This window comes from Borostomias antarcticus, assembly GCF_949987555.1.
Source record: "Borostomias antarcticus genome assembly, chromosome: 1".
Classification (NCBI taxonomy): Eukaryota; Metazoa; Chordata; class Actinopteri; order Stomiiformes; family Stomiidae; genus Borostomias; species Borostomias antarcticus.
Window position 1 is genome coordinate 54,971,620 of NC_140234.1, and position 23,541 is coordinate 54,995,160.

The window sequence follows — 23,541 nt, forward strand, 5'->3', positions numbered from 1 at the left end:
AGCAATGATCTGCATTGTCACCCAGCGGGGGGGCTTGACAAACAGGATTACTGGGCTGCTGCTCAGGTGACAACACACTGGGCCGCGCTCCGCTGGGCTCCGCCACCAGATGCAGGGAGAATTACAGCTAAAGGTCAGCAGAGTCAGACAGCCGCTGAATGTCACAGCTTAGCCTCGATTTTGGGGTGAGAAATATTCAGATAAATACGCCTGTCTCCCAAAACACAGTAATTCCCCGCCGACGTGTTCCAGAGGAAAAAGCCCCAGGATTAAGGGCCGAGTTAAAAGCCAGCCGAGGCGCATCGATTAGGAGGAGTGAAACGCACCAGAGTTGCGTATAGCATACATTTCAGTGAGCACCCCCCCCACACACACACACACAATGATCATACTGTAGCTTCCTTGTATTGAAATTCAAAGTACTTAATTTTCCATGAGGAGCTTCTTTTGTGCTGTGGACACATAAGACAGATACTGTACAACACATAAGACAGGTACAACAGACACAGAATACATTATCTATTACACGTACAGATTTAAATATAACTGCATATTACTGCCTAGTGTGTGTGTGTGTGTGTGTGTGTGTGTGTGTGTGTGCGTGCGTGCGTGCGGGCATGTGTGATCCCCGGAGATGGAAGATGAACTGTAGCGACTAGGAGCAGCTCATGTTATTGTTTGTGCTCTTGACTTTCGAACGCAGAGACTGACACTGGAGGGTTTAGGATCAGAGGTACTAAGCCCAGAGTGTAATGCAATTCCCGCACTTATCTCGAGTGGAACCATGCGAGTCCCATTCCTCAAAGGCACAATGCAACACTCGCAAGCTAGAAAATCTATGCCCAGCAACAGGTGACTTGGCATGAGTCATCTATCAGATCGGAAGTTCTCTCTTTTGATATAAATTTTATGATACTTTCCCCCTAGCCCCCTACACCATCTCCCTTCATGGTGTTGCTCTCTCTCTCTCTCTCTCTCTCTCTCTCTCTCCCTCTCTCTCTCTCTCTGTCTCTCACGATACCCAGCTATGCCCTTCATCAGTCTCCGCACTCCCTCTTTGCCAATATCACACTCTTTCATATGTTTTGGATTCCACTTACAGTACTGTAGTTCTCCCCATGCTCACCTCTTTCAACTCCCGCAAAAAAATTAAAACTATTCTTCCTCTCTTTCAAGTCCAGAATTATACATCAAAGTCATACGGTGGAATTCCGATTGAAAATGCACATTCCAAATGTACCTCCTCTAATTCATCTCCCTTTCTTTTTCTGCCTGCCTGTGTGTGTGTGTGTGTGTGTGTGTGTGTGTGTGTGTGTGTGTGTGTGTGTGTGTGTGTGTGTGTGCGTGTGCGTGTGTGTGCTTGCTGCAGGCCGCGGGCTGGAGTTCCTGCTGGTTCTCTGTGGTCTGGAGCTGTCCTGGTCCTGCCCACGCCACTGCATCTGCTACACCGCACCCACCACCGTCTCCTGCCAGGCGCACAACTTCCTGGCCGTGCCGGAGGGCATCCCTCCGAACAGTGAGCGCATCTTCCTCCAGAACAACAAGATCCACCGGCTGCTGCGCGGCCACTTCAGCCCCACCACGGTCACCCTCTGGATCTACTCCAACAACATCACCTACATCGAGCCCTCCACCTTCCACGGGTTCACCCTGCTGGAGGAGCTGGACCTGGGGGACAACCGCCACCTGCGCTCCCTGGCGGCAGACACCTTCCATGGGCTGAGCCGGCTCAATGCGCTGCACTTGTACCGCTGTGGACTGAGCGCGCTGCCCAGCAACACCTTCCAGGGGCTCAGGAACCTGCAGTATCTCCATCTACAGGTAGGGCGCACCGCTACGTTGTATTACGTTGATACATCATAATGCTAGATCGGTGAAGGGCCCGAAAGTAGTTATGTTTTCCACCGACTGTGACACACTTTCATCCTGTTGTGTGTGTGTCTGTGCAGGACAATCACCTGGAGTTTCTGCAGGACGACATCTTTGTGGACCTGCACAACCTGAGCCACCTGTTCCTGCATGGGAATCGGTTGTGGAGCCTGCACCAGAACACCTTCAGGGGCCTGGGTGCCCTGGACCGCCTCCTGCTGCACCACAACCAGCTGCAGTGGGTGGACCGGCTGGCCTTCCATGACCTGCGACACCTCACCACCCTTTACCTGTTCAACAACTCCCTGACCGAGCTATCCGGGGAGTGTCTGGCCCTGCTGCCCGCCCTGGAGTACCTGCGCCTCAACGACAACCCCTGGGAGTGCGACTGCAAGGCCCTGTCGCTGTGGGACTGGCTGAAGCGCTTCCGCGGCTCGACATCGTCCGTGGGCTGCCAGGCGCCACCCGACCTGGCAGGGAAGGACCTGAAGCAGCTGCGCAAGGAGGACTTCCCCAACTGCTCCGGCTCTGAGTGGCTGCACCAGAGCAAGACCAACACCAGGCTTGGCAAAGGGAAGAAGGAGCCCCTCCCGGTCCAGCCTCCGCACACCCACCCCCACCACCCCCGGCACGACGATGCGCCGCGCTACCCTACGCCTTCCTCCCCTCTGCCCCGTCCGGCCCCGTCCAGGGATGGGGGGGTGGAGCCAGGGGCGGCGGGGCACCCCGGGGCGGCACCCCCGCAGAGGCCGGGACGCGCCCGGAACTGCACCCGCCAGCGCGTCAGGGGAGGGAAGGGGAAGGGGCAGAACGAGGTGCACTCCTTGAAGGAGATGGCCGAAAAGGAGTACTCCTCGCCCGACTTCACAGAGGGGGGCAGCAAATATGACCATACGTCCGCGGACGGCACCGTCACGCGGAGGAAGCTTAAGTGCCCCCCCCGGACCTCCGTCCGCCCCCCTAGCGGGGTTCAACAAGCCAACAACAGGGCGACCTTGCCCCTGCCCTTGCTACACCTGTACGCCATCCTGGGGACCTTGATGCCCATAAGCATTGATCACGTTCTCCGCTGACCCGGTGGGGGACGTAGACACTGGCTAAATGACAGCAATGCAGCCTTCTGACCCATTCTTGCCCCTGCACAACAAGGCCTGTGCGTATGTACTTTGTGTGTGTGTGTGATTGTGTGTAAAACATTGTGTAGGGAGCTTAGCTGTTTAGACTCTGAAATAGACGTTCAAACATCAAACATCTGAGGCGGAGTCATAGTGCTTCGCCAGGGACTGGGAGTCAAGAGAGACTAAAGGGAAGTACTGAACACTCTTGCACTGCCACTGTTGCCATTCTGATTTAATTTCTTGTTGTATTTCCTTTTTGCAGCTTTTTCTCTGAATTCTGCTGGAGCTCAGATAACGCAACTTTAGGAAAGAGAGAAACACAAAGTGAATTGCGAGTTATAACTTGGAAGTTATAACGGGCTATAAGCCAGATAAAGACCAAGTAGACAAAGTGGTCCAGCCAGCTTTAAATTGCAGTTCACAGAGAAGGGGGAGGGGGTAGTAAACAGATGGCATTAGCGTATCCACTGTTATTGCAATATTATTTGCCAAATGTGTTTTTCTTTCTTTCTTTCTTTCTCTTTCTTTCTTTCTTTCTTTCTTTCTTTCTTTCTTTCTTTCTGTCTTTCTTTCTTTCTTTCTTTTTCTCTTTCTTTCTTCATGCTTTGCCACAGCCCCATAGAATTGGGCTTCAGTATTTCTCATCAAAAGACAGACAGAGAGCTGGGTCATTCCATCATCATTCCATATCAGACCAGGGGTGTGCACTACTCTCTTCTCAGCAAGAGTCCAGGGGATCCACAGTTCCAGCTCTGTAAGGAGCACAACCAGATAGGCCAGCTCATCCACATGATGATGCAGTGACCAGATATTGCTGAGCAGGCTCCATACTCTACAGGTCTTCTGCCTACTTTACAGTATTTCTCTTCAATATGGCTTTTTTTTTACATGGCATTTTTGTCAAAATATTGTCTAATCTACATGTGCTACTGCATATTAAGCTATTAAAACCACGCTGCTAATTTTCTGTTTGGAGGTAAAATGGACTCTGTTCCCATCCCCTCCATAAACATGTGTCCCAGAAGAACAAGCTGTGAATATCGAGGAATCTGTCTATTTCTTGTATCAGATGTTGTTTGTTTGATTTTGCCAAGATCCAAAAGGACCTAGAGATAGCGCATTGTACAGGGTGGGGGTGGTGGGTGTGGGGGTTGTGGGTGGGGGTGTGGCGCAGAGCTTTTGAGTGTAAGGGTCAAATGGGATATTTTCGGTTTCCCAGTCAGGCCTACCTGGACTGAACCTTTGTCGGGTGGGAATCCCTCCTCCCTCATTTGGACTGTGAGGAATATTCTTATTTTCTAATCTTCAAAGGGATACATCAGACCAACAAGACAATAGAGAAAAAAAAACATGCGTGTACCTTAAATGACTTCTGTGGTGAAAAAAAATTTTAAGAGAAAAAAAATAACTTTTAACTGAGCAAGGCAAAAATATGGACCTCTCGGGAATACAGAACTGTTGAAATGCCTCTTAACTGACTGCCCTTCCTGTGGATGGAAGTGAGGATCCAAGAAGCAAGACAATCGCTTCAGCAGTGTCAGGGCCATGGACAGACAACCTAATGATGAGGTGGTGTTTGTAACAAAAATGATGTAAACTGTACCATTTACATTGATAATAAGAGGATCTGCAGTGCTGATATCATTTACTGTATTATTATGAGAACTTCAATATCAACGCTGTCACGATGAAAACAGGGTTTCTGCTTCTCCTAGTCAGGGGACAGTCTTTGTTTAGATAACTTTCTATGGTTTCATTACTTGGTTCACTGGATTATTTTTGATTTTCATATTTTTCATGACTTCATTTTGAAACCCTTATCTGACAAACAAACAATGCACAATCCATATCCCTGTTGTTCTACTACCACGTCTATATCCTGTCATTGCCATGATTCAACGGTTCAATACGTTCTCATCATAGAACAATGGTACAAAAATGTTTATAAAGATATTAAAAATCTATATCTTCTTATGTTAAAAGTGAGAGCTTGGAGTCAGTTTATTTCACTTTCCAACACCTAGTTGGTGTTGGCTTCAGAGAACGTACAGTATGAGACATGATTTTCCTCTCTTCATTATTAATTTAAACCAGAAATGTCAGCAACTGCCTCTTTCTCCACTGTTCTCCTCCAGACTTTGTTCTACTTTGCAATCTGTCTCCCTTGATCAGCCACTGCTGGTCAAACTGTCTGCTTTCGACCTGCATGCAGGCTCAACTGTTGGGTTGAATTTATATACTATAACGTGACAGAAGCTGGGAAAGTCCTGCTGGATAATTCTTCTACCTGATACCAGGTCTGGCTATGTTTGTCTAGGGTGGATGATGGTATCAGCACACCCCCTCCAGTATCCTCCACTCTGCATAAATGACCCATAAATGAGAGTCGTCCTGGGCCAGAGTCGTCCTGCGCCAGAGTCGTCTTGGGCCAGAGTCATCCTGGGCCAGAGTTGTCCTGCGCCAGAGTCGTCTTGGGCCAGAGTCATCCTGGGCCAGAGTTGTCCTGCGCCAGAGTCGTTTTGGACCAGAGTCGTCTTGGGCCAGAGTCGTCCTGGGCCAGCTGGGCCAGAGTCGTCTTGGGCCAGAGTCATCCTGGGCCAGCTGGGCCAGAGTCGTCTTGGGCCAGAGTCGTCTTGGGCCAGAGTCGTCCTGGGCCAGCTGGGCCAGAGTCGTTTTGAACCAGAGTCGTCTTGGGCCAGAGTCGTCCTGGGCCAGCTGGGCCAGAGTCGTCCGGGGCCAGAGTCGTCCGGGGCCAGAGTCCCCCCATCCTCCTTTCCATCAATTCATTTCAGTTGGGTTAAAAACACAGTTCTACAAGGCTCATAGAAATCCCCGGACAGGAAGTAACCCACACAGTCTTGAGTCTCTGTGGTGTGAGGTGAGTTGGCTGAAACCGAGATTGCATGACCCCCCAGTTCCGACACTCCTGACTCCATTGCCAGCCTGGTGTGCTCTTTCAGGTCATGCAGCCTTTTTAGGCCACACCCACCCACGGGCTCTAAAGGGGCACACCCCTCACACACAATCAGCACTGCCCAGGGACACCAGCGGTACTGAGCCCACTCATTCATTCATTCATTCATTCATTCAAATTTTTTCACTAATACTTATAACTAATCCTGGCCTGCCTAACACTGCTGTTCTAGAGCTATTTTAGAGCGCCGAAAGGCATTAGGAGGATCTGCACATAACAATACCTATAATGCAACATACATACACCAATATGATTTAGATTCCTCACAAATATGACAAAAAAAACAACTCCAGAAAATGTATTTTACTAGCGCACACAGCTCGGCATGATGCACTGCAGGTCAATAAATCATTTAAAAGGCACTAAGGGTACAGTATTTATGACTGTGTCACACAGAATCTATAGATATCTGCAGTTATTATTATTATTATTATTATTATTATTATTATTAATGGGACTTTAGAACTTAAATTATATTTCCTCTCCTCTACTCCTCTGCCAATGATGGAAATTGATCCACTAGTAGTAAGTGTGACATTAAGTTATTTTTTTCCCTTCGTATTCTGTTAAACGAAAAGGGAAAAAAGAGGACTTAGTCTTATGCATGGTTGAGGATGGCTGTGGAATTACATTTAAATTGATGAGCAGTTCAGGCATCTAATAGCACTGGGCTCTCTGCTCCATCAAGATCCTCCTCACTCCCTCTCTCTCACACACTAAATCTGTGCCCCTCCCCTCCCCTTTCTCCTTGGTCTCTCTCACTTTTCCTCAAATACAATACCTGAACTTATCTCCCTCCCAACACTAGCATAACTCACTAAAAGCCTTTTCCCACCCAGGCCGGTAAAAGTCCACAGCGGACAGTCATTCTACTCTAAAACATAGCTTCTCCTTTAGCAAGCCCACAACGCCTTGGTTGTATGGTGCAGAATATAGAGGAGAGTTTGGGCAGAGAGGCGTATTTCCAGTAATCTCTTGATACAGAGAGTGTCCTAGTTATTTTGAGCACCCCCACTGTTTTATAACACTGCACAAGTTGTGTGTTGTGTGAGTGTGTTATGTGAGTTGTGCGTTGGGGGGGTGGGGGGGTAGGCTTTGATACAGCAGTGGACGACACAATCTTCACTCACCAATGCTGCAGTATAAAAAATAAACTCTTGCTGCCAAAAATCACACCATGATTTCCTTAAAGATACAGCACCATTGCAAGTTCTAACGACCTGCTCGTAATGACACTGATAATTAAGCAGTTTACTGCCTGCCACATAAGCCATTTTATATGACAGCCTCCTTCAGGAAGGTAATCGCTGATAACGTTAAGCACCAAGACTTTCAAGAGTCACAGACATGCAGTAATATCCAATTAACCAATACAAATATGATGTTCTATTGGCCTAATGAGGCAGAGCCAGATCATGGCCGTAAGCAGAAGATGAATCATAATATTAGAGCCAACCAAATCTAAATGACTCGTTTATTGTTGTTGACTTCAAGGCAGCTGAATGGTGTCAGTAGAATTGTCTCAGGATGGTTAATATTTCACTCACAGCTGCAAGGAAGGAGCCTACTGTAATTGTAATCGTCTTGTTGCAATTGAATCTAGGAGTTAGCGGAACACATAGAGAGGCTACAGTAGCTCTGCCAGGAGAATCCTCTGTGTTAAGCAGATAGGTCATCCCTGAGAAGCTGGAGCCAAAACGCTACTGAATCAGAATTCACTTTATTACCATCTCGCTTTTCAACATACTAGGAATCTGAAGCTGAAGCATCCCAGTGTGAAATGGAGGATGGAGAGAGAAAATGAGGGGACCTGAGGTTAGTGGGAAGGCGGAGGAGAGAGTGAGAAACTGTGGCTTAGAGGGGAAGAGGGGGAGGGGGGGGGGGTCTCGTTAGGGGGGGAGGAGACAGGACAGATGGCGGGGCGAGGGAAGGAGGAGAGAGGCCTAACGGGGGCACAGGAGGGCAGAGAAAACGACAGAGTGTAAAGACAAAGGAAGGAACGGGATGACTGTGACCACATGTTTGGAGGAGAGAGATTCAGGAGTGAGGAACGGGTGAGTGAGCGGAGGAGTTCTGCATGTTCACAAGAGCGGGGCGGAGCAAGGCACTATTAATACACACCGTACGTACTGTATGTCTACGCACGGCGCATCCACAGGCCTTGTTATACAACCCAACACGTCCAGGAACCCTAATATAGCACCCAGCATGTGAGTCTTTGCATCTATTATTCATGATGCATGTTGATTCATCCATGTGCCTAGCCTATAATAACACACACAGCGTTCCACAGATGTACAGCAATAGCTAGCCTACAGTATGATCTGTCTGTTGTGTAGCTTTTATTAAAGTTTTAATTTACTCTCTGTCACTGTTATGTGGGTTTAATTAAAAGCAGCCATTTAGGAAATTGAAAAAGAAGTGGATAAAGTGAGGGAGCCAAGGGGGGCGGAGGGGGTGTAGAGTATCACTGGGGGACACAATAATTAACAGATGGAAAAAAACACAAAATGCCACAACACTGGCAGCTAGCATAGCTCCCCCCTCTCTCCTCTCCCTCTGTCTTTGAGTCCCATTTTCTCCAGCTAATATCACCCTCCTCCTGCATGATCCCCTTTCTCATCTAATGCCTTTTTATTATGTTTATTTATTTAGCTTGGAAATCCCCCTAAGAACTCCAGCGTGCCTGAGCCAGCTCTCCCTGCTAACCTGGCTGCATACTAACGCTGCCAGACTTGGGTAGCCCAAGGCTACATCCCCACCCGCGGGCTGGGAGAGATCTATTGTTTGACCTCAAGTCAAAATGACTGCAGTGCGGTACAGTACATTGCTGAAAAGCTGCTACGCACGTACTGGTATTCTGTAGGTCTATTATTCTGAACGGGCAGAGAAGCGTACAGTATGTGTTATTTTGCATGTATTATACCTACTACTATATAATAGTGCTATAGATCCTCAGGCCGAGGATAAAATGGCCAACCTTTAAGTGACTTTATACCAGAGGGAATGTGATCCAGTGGGAGAGTCTAAAACTGTTCTTTCAAAGTAGACGAAGTAGTTTCTCTGTTCTCACTCTGAGCACACCCTGGCCATTCGAGCAGCCTCTCATCTGCACACAATCTAATCAATGGCTGCAATTAACACCTTGGATCGATGTGAGAGTGCAGAGGAAACAAAGAAGTTCTTCTGGGCATGAGCAGACAGCCGCAGGCCCCGTCAGCAGCGGAGGAGTCCACGTGCCAGACAAGGGGCTAATGACACACACAGCACTTTCTCCACCCCGATTAATCAGGTCTCCTCCAGCCATGACAGACAACACTCCCTCCTCTGCTACGCAACAGCTCCGCATCCCTTCATCTACTCACCACGCCGTCTCAAGTCCTATATGCGCTTGCGAGGACCACTGACCTCCATGTTGAAAGGATTTCCAACCCTGAGCAGGGGACAGATCAGCACACTCCCTGCGCAGCTTTGCTCCCGTATCACGTTACGCCACAAGAGCAAGGGAACATTTAATGCATCAACTGGGTATTTCGCTTTTTTCCCCCCAGTCATTTCTTTCCTTTGTCGAGTCTCTCTGAAACCCTGGCCGGGGAAGATTTATCGGCAGCCAGGCATTCTTAGCAGGGGGTGCAGATAGAGATGAACCTACTGATACTACAAATCCCACTCACCTTCAGGCCAGGCAGTGACATCGACCTCCAGCCCCACTTTATCCTCCTCCTCAGTGGAGAAGAGTTACACCCGAGAGTTACACCCGAGCCTGCTGGATTCTCCACTGGGGCTTTACAGTGTTTGAAATACAATGAGGGGTTTCAGTTTCAGCTGATGTTCCTGATTACTGGGTTGGCTGACAGTGTCTAATTATCACTCCATACACCACTGTACACTTCAATAGCCGGAGCCTCACTCATTGATTCCCACATGCTCATCATCATCGACCGAATCAAATCGAATTTGTGAATGAAAGATGATTCGCCATTCCCAATTGTGGGTCTTGAGAAAAACAAGATGGAAACGCAGAGTGTGTTAATTCGAGGCTGTTTCCAAGCATCTTGCAGTTATGACACGGGAAAAACAGATCGATGCTTGTTTTCATGCGGCAGTCGCCCCTCTGTCTATTTCTGTCATGCGGGGCCTTGTGGGAGTGTGAACTCATCTCTCCGAACAGAAGCCTGCCCCCCCCCCCCCACATACCTCCCCCCCAGCAGCATAAAGTTTATCCACTACAACAAAAGGACACGCATGAAGATTGCACCCCCCCCCAACACCCACTCCTCTCTCTCCCTGCAGGCCCTCAGAGGTGGAGTTCAAACTTCCCGCTCTCTCACTCTCTCTCCATGCTTTCGCCCTCTAGCACCAGCTCTGCACGGAACAACACACCCACACTGACACATGACCCAGCACACCACACATATACGCACGCATGCACACGCACATAAACTCAAAAAACGCATATTCTATTATTACAAAAAACGCATATTCTACTGTACACATGGCGTATTTCACCTCCATCTCCGGGGAGGCACACAGTCTAAACAGAGAGAGTGCCTGGCATATCCAAACAGGTTTGCCCCCCACACACAACCGCCCGGATCTAACGAGACAATGTTTACAGGAAACACGCTCGTCCGACTAACCCAAACAGAATCTGTTTTCATGGCATAAGACCAATTCAGCAGTTTAGACATGCAAAAGAGGATAGCAGGGAGGACAATGGAGGGTGATAAAGAAGGTGCTAAACAAAGTAAACAGCAGTAATGGAAGAATAAAATAAGAAGAAATAATTGGCCACAATGGGAACACAATGTGCCACCATATCTGATCATATCCATTAATTTCTTCTCGTGAACTATTCCTGTTGTTTTCACGCCGAATGATGCTTGTCAGAATCTATGATCAGTCTTGGCAGAACAGCCACAGGTTGGCAGGGTGCCAGCCATCCAGAACTCGACTGACACGGTATTTTCCATTAGTATCAACCTATCGCAGAACTAGGTGTTAAACAGAAGTCCTGTGTAGATGCTGTAGCTGAATGAAAACACGTCCTATTGTAACACTGCACATCCACACAGCTGTATGGAGCTGGCTTGATATAAACATTGCTGAGGCTGAAAAGTGGATTGCTCTGTCTCTTTATCTCAGGCACGGCTGCCGCCCACATTAGGACCCAGATCTGCATTGATTTTGTGACAAGTGCACAGGGCATGTGTTCTAATTGTGTGTGTGTGTGTGTGTGTGTGTGTGTGTGTGTGTGTGTGTGTGTGTGTGTGTGTGTGTGCTGTGTCTGCGGTCCAGCCAGCCTGCCGCCGCTACACACACACACACACACACACATTATGTTATGTTATGTTATTTTTATTTATAATGCGCCCGCCAACCAACTGTTACATCAGCCCGGGGCGCAGCCCGGGTACAAAAAGAGACAAACAAAAACAAGGGACTGCAGAGACACAAAATGAAACTACATTTAAGACACAAGACAAGGACATAAATTATAGATCATCTGTAACAAAGAGGTGAGTTTTAAGCTGTGCTCTAAAAGAGTCCAGGGTTAATTATGCTTTTTTAAATTTTTATATCCAACTAAATCTGCAGCTTAACACAAAAAATAATAGCTTTGGGCCTGAGACAGTAAATAGATACAGGTTAGCAGCGGTGTTGGCTGGAGATGTCAGCTGTCGTTGGCATGACAACACCCTGAAGCCAACACTTTCATGATGGAGAAAAATAAGTTGGAAGGTTAAAAAGAGTTAAAATTTTAATTATCTACTGATACAAGATATCTTTACAGCATGAGTTCTAAACTCATGCTGCAGTAGATATATTGTATCGGTAGATAATTAAAATGTGAACTCTTTTTTTTCTTTTTGGACAGACAACTGGGAAATAAACTTTTTTTTTCTTTTTGGACAGACAACTGGGAAATAAACTAAGAGTAAGATGCAGTAAGCATCAGACAGATGTTGGATTGGCTCAACAACCCTTGGGCAAATTTAATTTTCTTCTCCATCCATCTCGTACAGTGAAACAAAGCCTGTCTCAGCTGTGAAATGGTAAATGGTGTGCTGTCCTGTGTTTGCACTGTCCTGTCCTGTCCTGCACCCTCTCTAATGTTGTCACCATCACTGTATAATGCACCATTGACCTAAACAAATTCCTAGTATGTATAAACGACCACAGCAACCAACTGATCTAATCCTGGTTCTTATACATCATGTAATTTAATGTAATTTATTGCCATATAAATGTTCTTAGCCGGTAGACAAACATACTCCAGGAGCTTGCTCGATCGCCTTGTTGAGAGGGGTCAGGGAAGAATTTTTACAGCTCACTTATCTGGCCCCCGTGTGATACTGTTTTTTTGCTTTCCTCTGGAATATGTAGAGGTGGGTCGTACAGTATGCCCACCTCCCTTGTTCTCTGTAAAGCGCATTGTGTAGCCTCTGGGTATGAAATGCGCTAAACAAATAAAGCTTTGATTGATTGATTGACATCGCTTTTATCCAAAGCACTTTACAATGGCCTCTCTCATTCACCCATTGACACACTCACACACCTCACCATTAAACATCACATTACATTACAGTCATTTAGCAGACGCTTTTATCCAAAATGACTAACAATAATTGCATTTAATGTAGGAAAAGCCAATGTACTACTACTTGCCAGAACTCACAAGTGCATCTCCTTTCTAAAACAAGTGACTAAGAGCCTAATCTAGTGCTGAGGGCAAAGTGCAAGAATAGCAATCTACACACCAATGGTGGCAGCCATGCAAGGTGCTAGCCTGCAGTTCAGTGTCTTGCCCAAGGACACTTCAACACGCTGCCGGGTAGAACTGGAATCTACTCTACCTCCTGAGCTACTGCTGCCCGGCTGTGACTGTCTCCAGCTGAAAAAAGAGAGACCGGCACTCATGGTAGGCTATATTACATTGCCATTTTTATTGTCAGAAAGAGAGAACGTTTTGGCGTGGAGCCTTCGTCAGCAATGAGGTGTGTGAGAAACATGGACAAGCCTAAAAAAAGGGCACCAATCAATAACACAGTTGTAATTGCAGAATGCAGAGCACCTGTGGAGCACCCATGGGTGCGCTGAGTGCAGAGGGACCCATGGGCGTGAACATCAGCCGAATTAAAGGTGCAGGCATGAAAACATGTAGGCTATGTAAGCAAGCGTTTCAGATGTGCTGCGACTCCAAGGGTGTTACTGTCATCTGGCCCCAACAGGTAACACCAATATCATGTTTATGGAGTTTAAAAAAAAATGTTGGACATATTATTGGTATATTGTAAAAAAGATCAGACATCACTCCAACTTATCAAGCTGTTTCTCAACAGATTTACTCCTGTTTATGTTTATGTACCACTGGCACAGGATCATGATTTCTGAGAACCTGGGGTTTAACCACAAGGTGATGAGAAACTGGAATGTGTTTATGTTGTATGTAAACTCTGACCATGCAGCTCTGTCAGCGTCTGACAGACACACAGAGATAACTGTATGATGGAACACAAGGTGTTCCACAGATTTCATTTGCGACTTCTGAGTTTGTTAACAGAGGAGACAGGCACGGGACCGGAGGTGGAGATGGAGGCTACCCAGCCTGCTTCCCTACAGATGGGTGACACCTGTGGTTCGTCGGATGCATGGCCAACGCCGCGACCCCACGTCGCCCGACTCACTGTGGGCGAGAGGTAAGTATGACAGGCAAGATTGTCAAACCAAGGGACCATTTCGTCCGAAGCGTGCCCAATACTCTCTGTCCTCAAACGCAGAAGAGGGGATTGCAAAGGTCCACGTGAATTTGAGAGCTCAACCTGCAGCACCCCTATTGTTCTAAAAGTTTTAGATAATTGATATTTGTTCAGAATTTGAGAATTGTAAATGAAGCGATTTCATTTTTAGTGTTATTTTATTTCAGTAATTCACCCTTATGTTGTTTTATTGATGAGACGATAATGTTGTTGTTTTATTTCAGGAAATGGCCACAGAAATTCTAAGAGCAAAATCCAATTGGTGCATGAACAGGTCAATTACCTTGGTCACGACTGGGGACTTGGCGTGTTAAAGTAATTCTTACATTGCCTTTGATGTCACTGCTTGGGACTTAGGTTACTGCAGAGCCTAGATCCCTGCTACTGTCCGATTCGGTAAATGGACAAAAGCTAGGTCCCCACTGACAAATTACATCGACTGACGAGCCCAACTGGCTCTAACAACGCTTAAACAGACTGACCAATGCACCCTGTTTAAGTTTTCCTGACTATGACTAGCCTTGTATGTATGCGCCCTTACTGGATGACCTATGAAAATGACTAACTCCGTTTCCCCAAAGCAGGATCAGTCTCATGTCATGAAGAGGATATGACAGAATGTGACTTGCACTTAACAATGTTACTGAGAATATCTTCAACAGAGTGCTGACAACCATTCCTGACGCAAGAGAGGGGTTCCTGCATCACACCAAGCCTGGGGATTGGGTCCTGATCCGCGACCTGGAGCCGTACCAGATTCAACTCACCACGCAGACGGCTGCCAGAGTAGCTGAGAGGACTTTGTGGGTCCATGAGAGCCGTTGCCGGGGCGTCCCAGACCAGAGGAGCAGACGAGCAACCTGAGAAGAAGAGGCCAGAAGACATGGAAGAGAAGTAGAGGTGGCGGGATGAACCTACCCGCAGAAGATGGAGCAATCAGGACCATGGCATTCAGGCCTGTGTGGAGTAGCTGTCAAAGTAGCTGAGAGGACTTTGTGGGTCCATGCGAGCCATTGTCGGCGGGTCCAAGCAGCAGAGGACGGTCCACCAAGGGATCGCAAACACCATGAGGCTGAAGATGCAGCCGAACCAGAGATCTCAAGGGCCAAACCAATGGGCCATCACACTGTCTTTTCCTCTGATGAGGAGTGACCTTGCCGGTCACCTCCTTCTCACGGTCGTTGTTATGACAACGTGGACAAGCTCAACAGCAATGACTGCATCAAATACACCAAACACACACACACACACTCTCTGGAACCAACATTGAGCATTCAGTGGACAAGCTCAAGAGCAACGACTGCATCAAATACACCACACACACACACGCACATACTGGAACCAACATTGAACATTCAGACAATGAGACATGGAAGCTGCGATCCAGAAGAGGAGTCGTTTTGTTTTCCCCAATGACATTCTATTATCCACAACAGAAGTGAATGAACTTTGAAAATTATCTTGAAGAAATGTATAGTACATGTATCTACTTAGAAGATTTATAATGTTTGAAACATTAGCTGATAAATGAGTTTGACTTTGGGTTTTTCCTCTAATTCACAAAGAGGTGTTTTCCCCTCTTCAGATTGTTGACTGTTTTAGACTAGTAACCATGTCATCTTTTTACCTTGTTTCCCTCAACATTTTTGAAGCAAGGTTTGCATGTGCAGAGAAAATAATCTGATTTTTGTTAAATGTTCTCAGGCCTTTTTTACTCTGCTCCACCTAGTGGAGAAAAGAGATTCTTCCTCTGATTTCATCTCGTAGTCTCCGCCTTTCTCCCTCAAACTATGTAACAGAAAGTGTTCAACGTTTTCTTCCACACCACAGTCCACACATCTATTATTATCCCTCTTTCGCTGTTCCTCGTTATGAATGATTACTTTTTTAAGCTGTGCAGCTGCTTCTAAGTATGCAACACATGTCCATAGCATGAGATTTAGACCAATCAGAAATTGCCAATACCGTTGCACACCAGCAGAGGGCAGTGTAGACTCCTCATAAACCTGCACTGTTTAATTTCACCATCTGGGTGTGATGTTTATTTTTTTTTAAATGTATGCGAGAAAATACATGCACAGCCACATGCAACAACCAATCACAGTATTTATTCACGCAAAAACATAGTCTGACATTTAACATCATCATCTGTTTTATAGTAAAACATAAAAATCCTTTGTATCAAATAAGCAAATTCATTAAGTACAATGATCCTTTCTTCAGAACTTCTATCCTCTCTGATTTTAGAACTACCATACCTGTAGATAGCTGTGGGTAGGCCTCCACCTAAGAGAGGAGGAAATAGAGATCAATCACTTTTACAGAAAGAAGCCCATTGGATCCATGTACTGCAAACTGAGAGCCCGAAAGGCTTGAATTGTTGTTTTCTATAAACCTCATGTGTTGAAAACCCATGTGTATACATTCTCTATGCATTATTATAGATATACTATAGATTATGATTTCTCATGTTTTATTTTTTATTTTTATTTTATCTGCATTGTGCGTATTCACATGTCTCGGTTTTGCTGTATGTGCAGAATAGCCTACATGTTTTCATGCCTGCACCTTTAATTCGGCTGATGTTCACGCCCATGGGTCCCTCTGCACTCAGCGCACCCATGGGTGCTCCACAGGTGCTCTGCATTCTGCAATTACAACTGTGTTATTGATTGGTGCCCTTTTTTTAGGCTTGTGTATATATATGTCCACGTTTCTCACACACCTCATTGCTGACGAAGGCTCCACGCCGAAACGTTCTCTCTTTCTGCCCATTAAAATGGCAATGTAATATAGCCTACCATGAGTGCCGGTCTCTCTTTTTTCTTTTGAACTCTACCAACCAGGCATCTGGACACTGTTACTTATTCAGGAGTGGAGCGCTTTACCTCTTTTTCTACTGTCTCCAGCTGACCTTGCCCACTCCAGCTCAACTTGCCCATCATGTTCTTCATGACCCCAACTCCAGCCTTAACGCTCCCCATGTCCATTACCTAACACAGCATGAACGGGAAGATGTAAAAGTAATGGACACCGACAAGGCTCAGCGGCACCTTGACCTCTGCCACCTGAAGAGGAATGTGCCACTGGACAGACACACTGTGAACCGTCGCCGACAGGGCTGCAGCCGTTTCCCGGCTGCGTCTCCTATTGCTAGAGATTGCTCTGTGATGCTTTTGAAGACAGCGCGCGGTTTGCGTTTTTGCTGAAGGTATTTTACTTTGCTCTTGATGTACAACAATTCTCAGTAGGGGAGACCTTCCTGTCTCATCACTGCTGCTGCTGACCTAAGACCAAGAAGGCCTCCCTTCCTCTACCCCCCCCCCACCCCCCACTATGAAGCCACAGATGAGCAACAGCCACAGAGGTAAGCAGACACGAAGGGGAAAGAGAGGGATGAGACATGAACAGCTATGAGGAGAGAAAAGTGAGCACTGTGCGGAAAAGAGGCGAGGCGGCATAAACTGCCTTGGATTGGAAATAAAAGCGGTTGGGCTGAGCGTGAGCGACAGATGTGATAAATGGAGAGAGAGATGGGGAGATTAGAGACAGATAGAGCGGGGGAATGAGAGATGGAGAGGAAGATTTGTCTTCCATATGGAATTTAATGACATGAAATAACATCATATCTGCTGTAATAATGTATGGGGGGTGTAAAAATAAATGTGCAGACAGACAGCGTCCTCTGCCATGTTCTCCCTGTGGGTTAGAGCCAGAGACGCAGGCTTCTGCGCCACGCCCCCGTGGTGATGACAGCGTGCGGCAAAGGCGGCAAAAGCGGCGAGGCACTGCCACTCTGTCACGGGGGACCCGCGGCGCCGTTGTTCACAGACTCTCTATCCTTCTCTCTCTTTCTCACCGTTCGCTAAAAATAAGACGTGAAACTCCAAGACCCTGCTCCCATCTCAGCTCATTTACAAAGCCTGCTTGGCAGGGAGACCCAGAGCCATCCAATCCTGCCCCCGCTCGGCTCTGACGCTGCTCTGTTTTTCTTGTCCCCCTTCATCGGGTGGCGGGGGCCCTGGGCAGGTCCTGTCAGGAGGAGTGGCTCTGATTAACACTGAAATAATGCCTGCAGACATACAGTACAGAGTTCTATTCAGGTATATATCTGTTGAAACTACTTCCCTCAAAATGTATTTTCAAATAACTGGTATAGAGCTGAACATCCTGTTATAATACAATTTTGGGGCAAGGTTTTCTGCACTAAATCATTGCTCTAAACCGAAACTTCACTGAGATAGCAGAGGGGACTTTGGTTCTCCTTGTCAACTGGGATTTGTATTCTGAAGAAGTCATGATCACTTTCTTTTTTCATGCCTGCAGAGAGTAACAACTTTGCTATGGCCCAGTTCTGACCCACATACACATGGCTTGAAATTGGATTTACCACTGTAGTACTGTCAAAACTGAGACAACTAATCCTGGACTTACATAGGCTTGTGCTTCCAATTCATCAAAAATGCAAGAAGCTACCATAGTTAAAGGCACACAGACCACATGCCAGGCCATGGCCCATGAGCTTGTAATCCAACTTTTCCCAATATCTTTGCTGTCAGACTCCAATTTTGGCTTTTTGCATTCAGTGGAACGCACGACCCACATGCAATGTATTCAATAGCTTGTAAATTGCTGCCTTAGCTGAAGTACAAGGCTTTCAGCCGACAGCGACAAGTATGCTGATCTCCTACTATACATATGAATCAAATCCAGTGGAAGCACTGATCTTTGTATAGGTGAGTAAGATAAGATAACAAAACATAACACTTTATTAACCCCTGGCGTGGGGCACAGAGAGAGAGAGAGACAGGGAAAGGTAGAGAGAGTGACAGAGAAAAAAAACACTGTGGGGCTTGGGGATTGAAACGGACATATATTGACGTGGAAAGCTCACAAAGACAGTGAGGCAGTGTCTTACAGGCCACACATCGGCCACAATTCTTTATGTACTGGGCAATGTCTGCCGACATTCTGGGCCAGAAGAATTGGTCTTTTGCAAGTTCTGTGATCCTCTCGACTCCCAAATGCCCTGCTTCGTCATGCATCGACCTTAACACAGGGAGTCGGTGGCTGTTTTGTAGAAGAAGCTGAAATATCTCTTTCCCAGAGGATCTCTTTATCCTCCGGTACAATACTCCATCTTCCAGTACCAATTTGGGTGCTTCCCGCTCTAGCAGCGCCACATCTGGGTCTGTGCTTTTAGTGCCCAGAACCAAAGTCCCGTTCCGAAGGCCTTGCTTGCACATGCCTATGACGGGGTCCAGATCCTGAGCCCTCCTTAGTTCGTTCCGACTCAGGGATTCCACAGGACTGGTTGCTAGCTGTCTTGGGAAGGCGTAACCTTCCGGGATGGCACCCGGTGAAGCTCCAAGGTGGTCTATTAACCGGTCTGGCTGCTCTGGTGATGGAGAGATGCATGCATGTCGACAGATGGCCTTGACACCAGAGGTTGGGATGTATCTCCAGCCTTCGTCAGTGTCTAGGGCATTCCGGGACAGCCAATCAGCATCCACATTTTCTCAGCCAGGCTTGTACTGAATGTCGAAGTCATAGGTTGTGAGGGCCGCCAACCACCGATGTCCGGTGGTGTTTAACTTAGCGGTCGATAGAACATAGGTGAGTGGGTTGTTGCCAGTTCTCACAGTGAACTGTACCCCATAGAGATAGTCGTGAAACTTATCAACAACGGCCTACTTCAAGGACAGAAACTCTAGTTGGTGAACAGGATAGTTTTGTTCAGCCTGGCTCAGTTTCCTGCTGGCGAACGCTACTGGACGCAAACCCTCTACGTACTCTTGGTTTAATACCACTCCAATTCCATCCAAACTGGCATCAAAATGCAGGATGTAGGGTTTGGTTGGATCGCCGAAAGCAGGGACTGGGGCATGGGTAAGGCTATGGATGATTTTTTGGAAAGCCTGTACAGGCTGGCGTCCAGCGCTCTCTGAAGGGCTTTGAAACCTGGAAATACTCTGTCTTGTCCTTAGCTGCTTTCCTTACACGTTGTACTGGTGGATAGCCCTTTGTCAGATCGGTTAACGTTCGGACTATGGAAGAGTAGTTAGCTATGAATTTCCTGTAGTAGCCACAGAAACCCAAGAAGGACTGCAATGACTTTAGGTTGCTTGGCGGCTCCCACTGCGCCACAGCTGCCACTTTGTCTGGGTCAGTGGCTATCCCAGCCTCAGACACTATGCTCCTAAAGGGTCCGACCAAACATGATGACATCATCTAGGTAGACTAAACACTGCAGCAAATTCATGTCCCCCACCGCCTTCTCCATAAGCCTCTGGAAAGTAGCTGGAGCTCCAGTGACTCCTTGAGGCATACGCTCAAACTGGTAAAATCCGAGCAGGCAGATGAACACCATCTTTGTCACACCTATGCCCTCCACCTCCCGGGACACTGATCTGGGGTCTTGAGCCACACCGTCTACATCCTACTCTCGGGGTGCCAGTAAACAGCCCGGTCAAGCGGTGCGTTCCCGCTCAAACGCCATCCGGCTCACCTGCTCCCCATCAGGGGATGATCAGAGCAGCACACCTGAGCCTCCTCAACTCATCAGCGGCTGTATATCTACCCTGGGTCCCTGCTCTTCGGTGCCAGTTCAATCGTTGACCAACGTTAGTCCTTGTTTCCACAGAGTACTTTTTGGCGACTCAAGATTGCCTCTGTCTAACTGCTGTCTCTCTCTCGCCCTCCAGTCATGCTACGCCGACCTACGACCGGAGCCTGAGCCCGACCAGCTGGACGTCCTCTCCCACGTTGTGTGCTTTTGTTAAATAAACCTTTTCGTTTTTGAGCAGCCCATTAGTCTGCGTCCGTCTTTGGGGTCCAGAGCCACAGTAGCCTTAACAGATTGAACTGGCCATTAACATGGACCCCTCAGACACAGACTACGTGGACCAGGCACTAGCACAGCAAGCTGCCATTCTAGGGCAGCACGACCAGGCCCTCACCAATATTGCGGAGACAATGCGAGACGTATCCACTGCCCTCAGCGACCTCCAAGGCCGGGCAGCTCCCGCGGCCACTATCCCCAAGCGCAGGCTGCTCCCGCTGCCACGGGAGCCGTCAGTCCTGCCCCCCGACCGTTACGGGGGGGACTTAGGGTCCTGCAAACCCTTCCTGGTACAGTGCTCCCTGGTTTTTGAGCTACGCCCCTTTACCTACGCCACAGAGCGATCAAAGATCGCCTACCTCATCGGGGCTCTGAAGGGCGACGCGTTGGCCTGGGCCTCGGCTGAGTGGGTGCATGACAGTGATGCGTGCCAGTCCTATGACGACTTCACCCAGGCGATGCGAAGAATCTTCGACCATCCTGTCCGAGGCAAGGACGCAGCCAAGCAGCTTCTCTCCCTCCGCCAGGGGTCCCGCAGCGTGGCCGAGAGCGGGTGGAACGCCTTCCAGTGCGCCTTTGTGAACTCCCTGGGAGAGGGGGTGAAGGACGAACTGGTGTCACACCCCGAGACAGAGTCCCTCGATGCCCTCGTGTCTCTGGCCATCAGGGTGGACAACCGGATCCGAGAGAGATGCAGGGAGAAAGCCGGTCGCACCTCCGGATTGTCGTCCACCAGCGGCGCCGCAGAGTCCTCTCAGCCCGGGAGGGGCGAACCCCAGGTCCATGGAGCCGCAGCCCCAGAGCCCACGCAGCTGGGCAATTGCTGCCTGCCCCACGCGGAGAGAGACCGGCGGATGCAGGCTAAGCTATGTCTGTATTGCGACGAGCCCGGTCATTTCTGTGATTCCTGTCCCCACCTTGCGGTAAAAGGGGAGGCTCGTCAGTCGACCGGGAGGTACTGACGAGCCTAGTCACTCCCAAAACCACCTCTCGATCCCGACTCGAGGCCACACTCCTCGGTCCTGCTCAGTCGACCTGCTTTCCGGTTCTCATCGACTCCGGCTCGGATGCCAACCTCATCGAATGCGAGTTGGTGAAGCCCCTGGGGCTGGAGACGAGGGACCTGGCGGTTCCGATACAGCTACCGGGGTTGGCTTATAATCCCCTTGACCTGGTGGCCAACGAAACGCTGCCGATGTCTCTGCTGCTCTCCAGGAACCACCCCCATATCGATTGGAGGACTAACAGCATAATATCCTGGAGCGATTTTTGTCACTCTCACTGTTTGTTGTCTGCCCCTTCTCCAGTCAAGACGGGCGCAGCGTCTATGCCCAAGCTCGAGCCGGTGGACCTGTCCCTTGTTCCCGAGGCGTATCACAACTCTCTCGGGTTTTCAGCAAGAGCCTTGCCACTTCACTGCCTCCTAGTCGGCCCTATGAATGCGCCATTAACCTACTGCCTGACTCTCGACTTCCCTGCAGCCGCCAGTACAATATCTCCCGTCCTGAGCACGTGGCTTTGGAGGAGTATACTGGTGAAGGCAGGTGGGTAGCCCGGCATGGCCTACACTGTCCACGACCGGCTCTGACCCAAGGGGGCGGAGTCTCGCCACCACGCCACTGAACATGCTACGGACACCACAACTCAGCCTGAGTGGGCTGGAGACACACGGTCTTTACTGGTGAAGGCAGGTGGGTAGCCCAGTGCGGCCTACACTGTTCACGCCTGGCTCTGAACCAAGCGGGCGGAGTCTCGCCACCACGCCACAGACTCCACAACTCAGCCCCTGATTGAGCTAGAGACACACAGTCTTCACCAGTGGGTGCAAGAAGACTGCCCGGAGGTCTTCATGGTGGAGTCAGGTAGGTGGCCCGGAGAGGGGTACACTGTCCCCGACTGGCTCTGACCTGAGGGGGTGGAGTCTCACCACCACGCCACTGTCCACGCCACAGACCCCACAACTCAGCCCCTGAGTGGGCTAGAGACGCACGGTTCTAGCAGTAGCTGTTACCTACAGCTGCAGCAGATAGCCCACCTCACATTTTCTCCAGGAAATGTACTTTCTAGTTTTCTTATGTGATTGTCTATGTACATTGTCATATATTGGTCTGTACACTGACTACCCTAATTTGAGTGTTGATTCACTACACCTGTTTTAGTCAGTTGACCGTTGTTCAGTGTGCTTATAAGAGGACGTCTGTCCAACTATGAGTGTCTGATGAAGAGCTGTTGCTCGAAACTTGTTACCATGCAGTAGCAAATAAATCAGTGATTTTTCAAGAGTCTGCAGTGTTACGAGCTTCCTCTTCTTGATATCGTACTCTTAGCTCAGCACCTGTCCTGTCCGGCCATGGATGTGCGTGCTTCCCTGTCTTCGTCCTTACTGGTCGACCCATGAAAATGACTAACACACCTTTCCCCCAAAGCAGGATCAGTCTCATGTCATGTGAAGAGGATATGGTACGGTATTGTCTTGCACTAAACAATGTTCTAAAAGATAGTTTCAACAGAGTGAGGACAACCATTCCTGATGTGAAAGATGGGTTCCTGCATCACCTTAAGAATGAAATCAGGTGCAGCACGGGACGGGAGGCAGTCGTTTCCCCCGGTGGGGCAGTCGGCGTTCCATAGAAATACATGGGCATAAGTTTCGTCCAGTCCAGAGCGAAGTAGTTATGAAATTCGCTCTGTGTAGAGCGATTCAATAGATTAGCCTACATTTTGTTTTTGCTGGAACAAAAAGTTGTGATATAACCTACGGTTAATACTAGAGGCAGAGACACTAGGGAGGAGAGTGGAAGACAGGTTTAGTAGCCACGCTGGATCTTTACAGCAGTCGGGTATTTCTACTAGAGCCACATAACAAACACATATTTTCACCAATCAATGTCGGTCGCTAAGCAACACCCATCTTGATATTCACACAGTGCATGAAAGGATATACACAAAGCATGTACACGAAGGATTCACCAGCAGGCT

At 48.3% G+C, this 23,541-nt stretch overlaps 1 protein-coding gene across 1 annotated transcript in view; it reads left to right on the forward strand.

The window, feature by feature from the left end:
• Window positions 1-2,942, forward strand: part of rtn4rl1b (reticulon 4 receptor-like 1b) — a gene marked incomplete at both ends in the record, with an annotated part of 169,569 nt that extends 166,627 nt beyond the window's left edge. The window contains 2 exons of the mRNA XM_084436700.1: window positions 1,370-1,821; window positions 1,950-2,942. Coding sequence (XP_084292826.1) covers window positions 1,370-1,821; window positions 1,950-2,942 — 1,445 coding nt within the window. The remainder of the gene's footprint in view (window positions 1-1,369; window positions 1,822-1,949) is intronic.
• Between the last annotated feature and the right edge of the window lie 20,599 nt (window positions 2,943-23,541).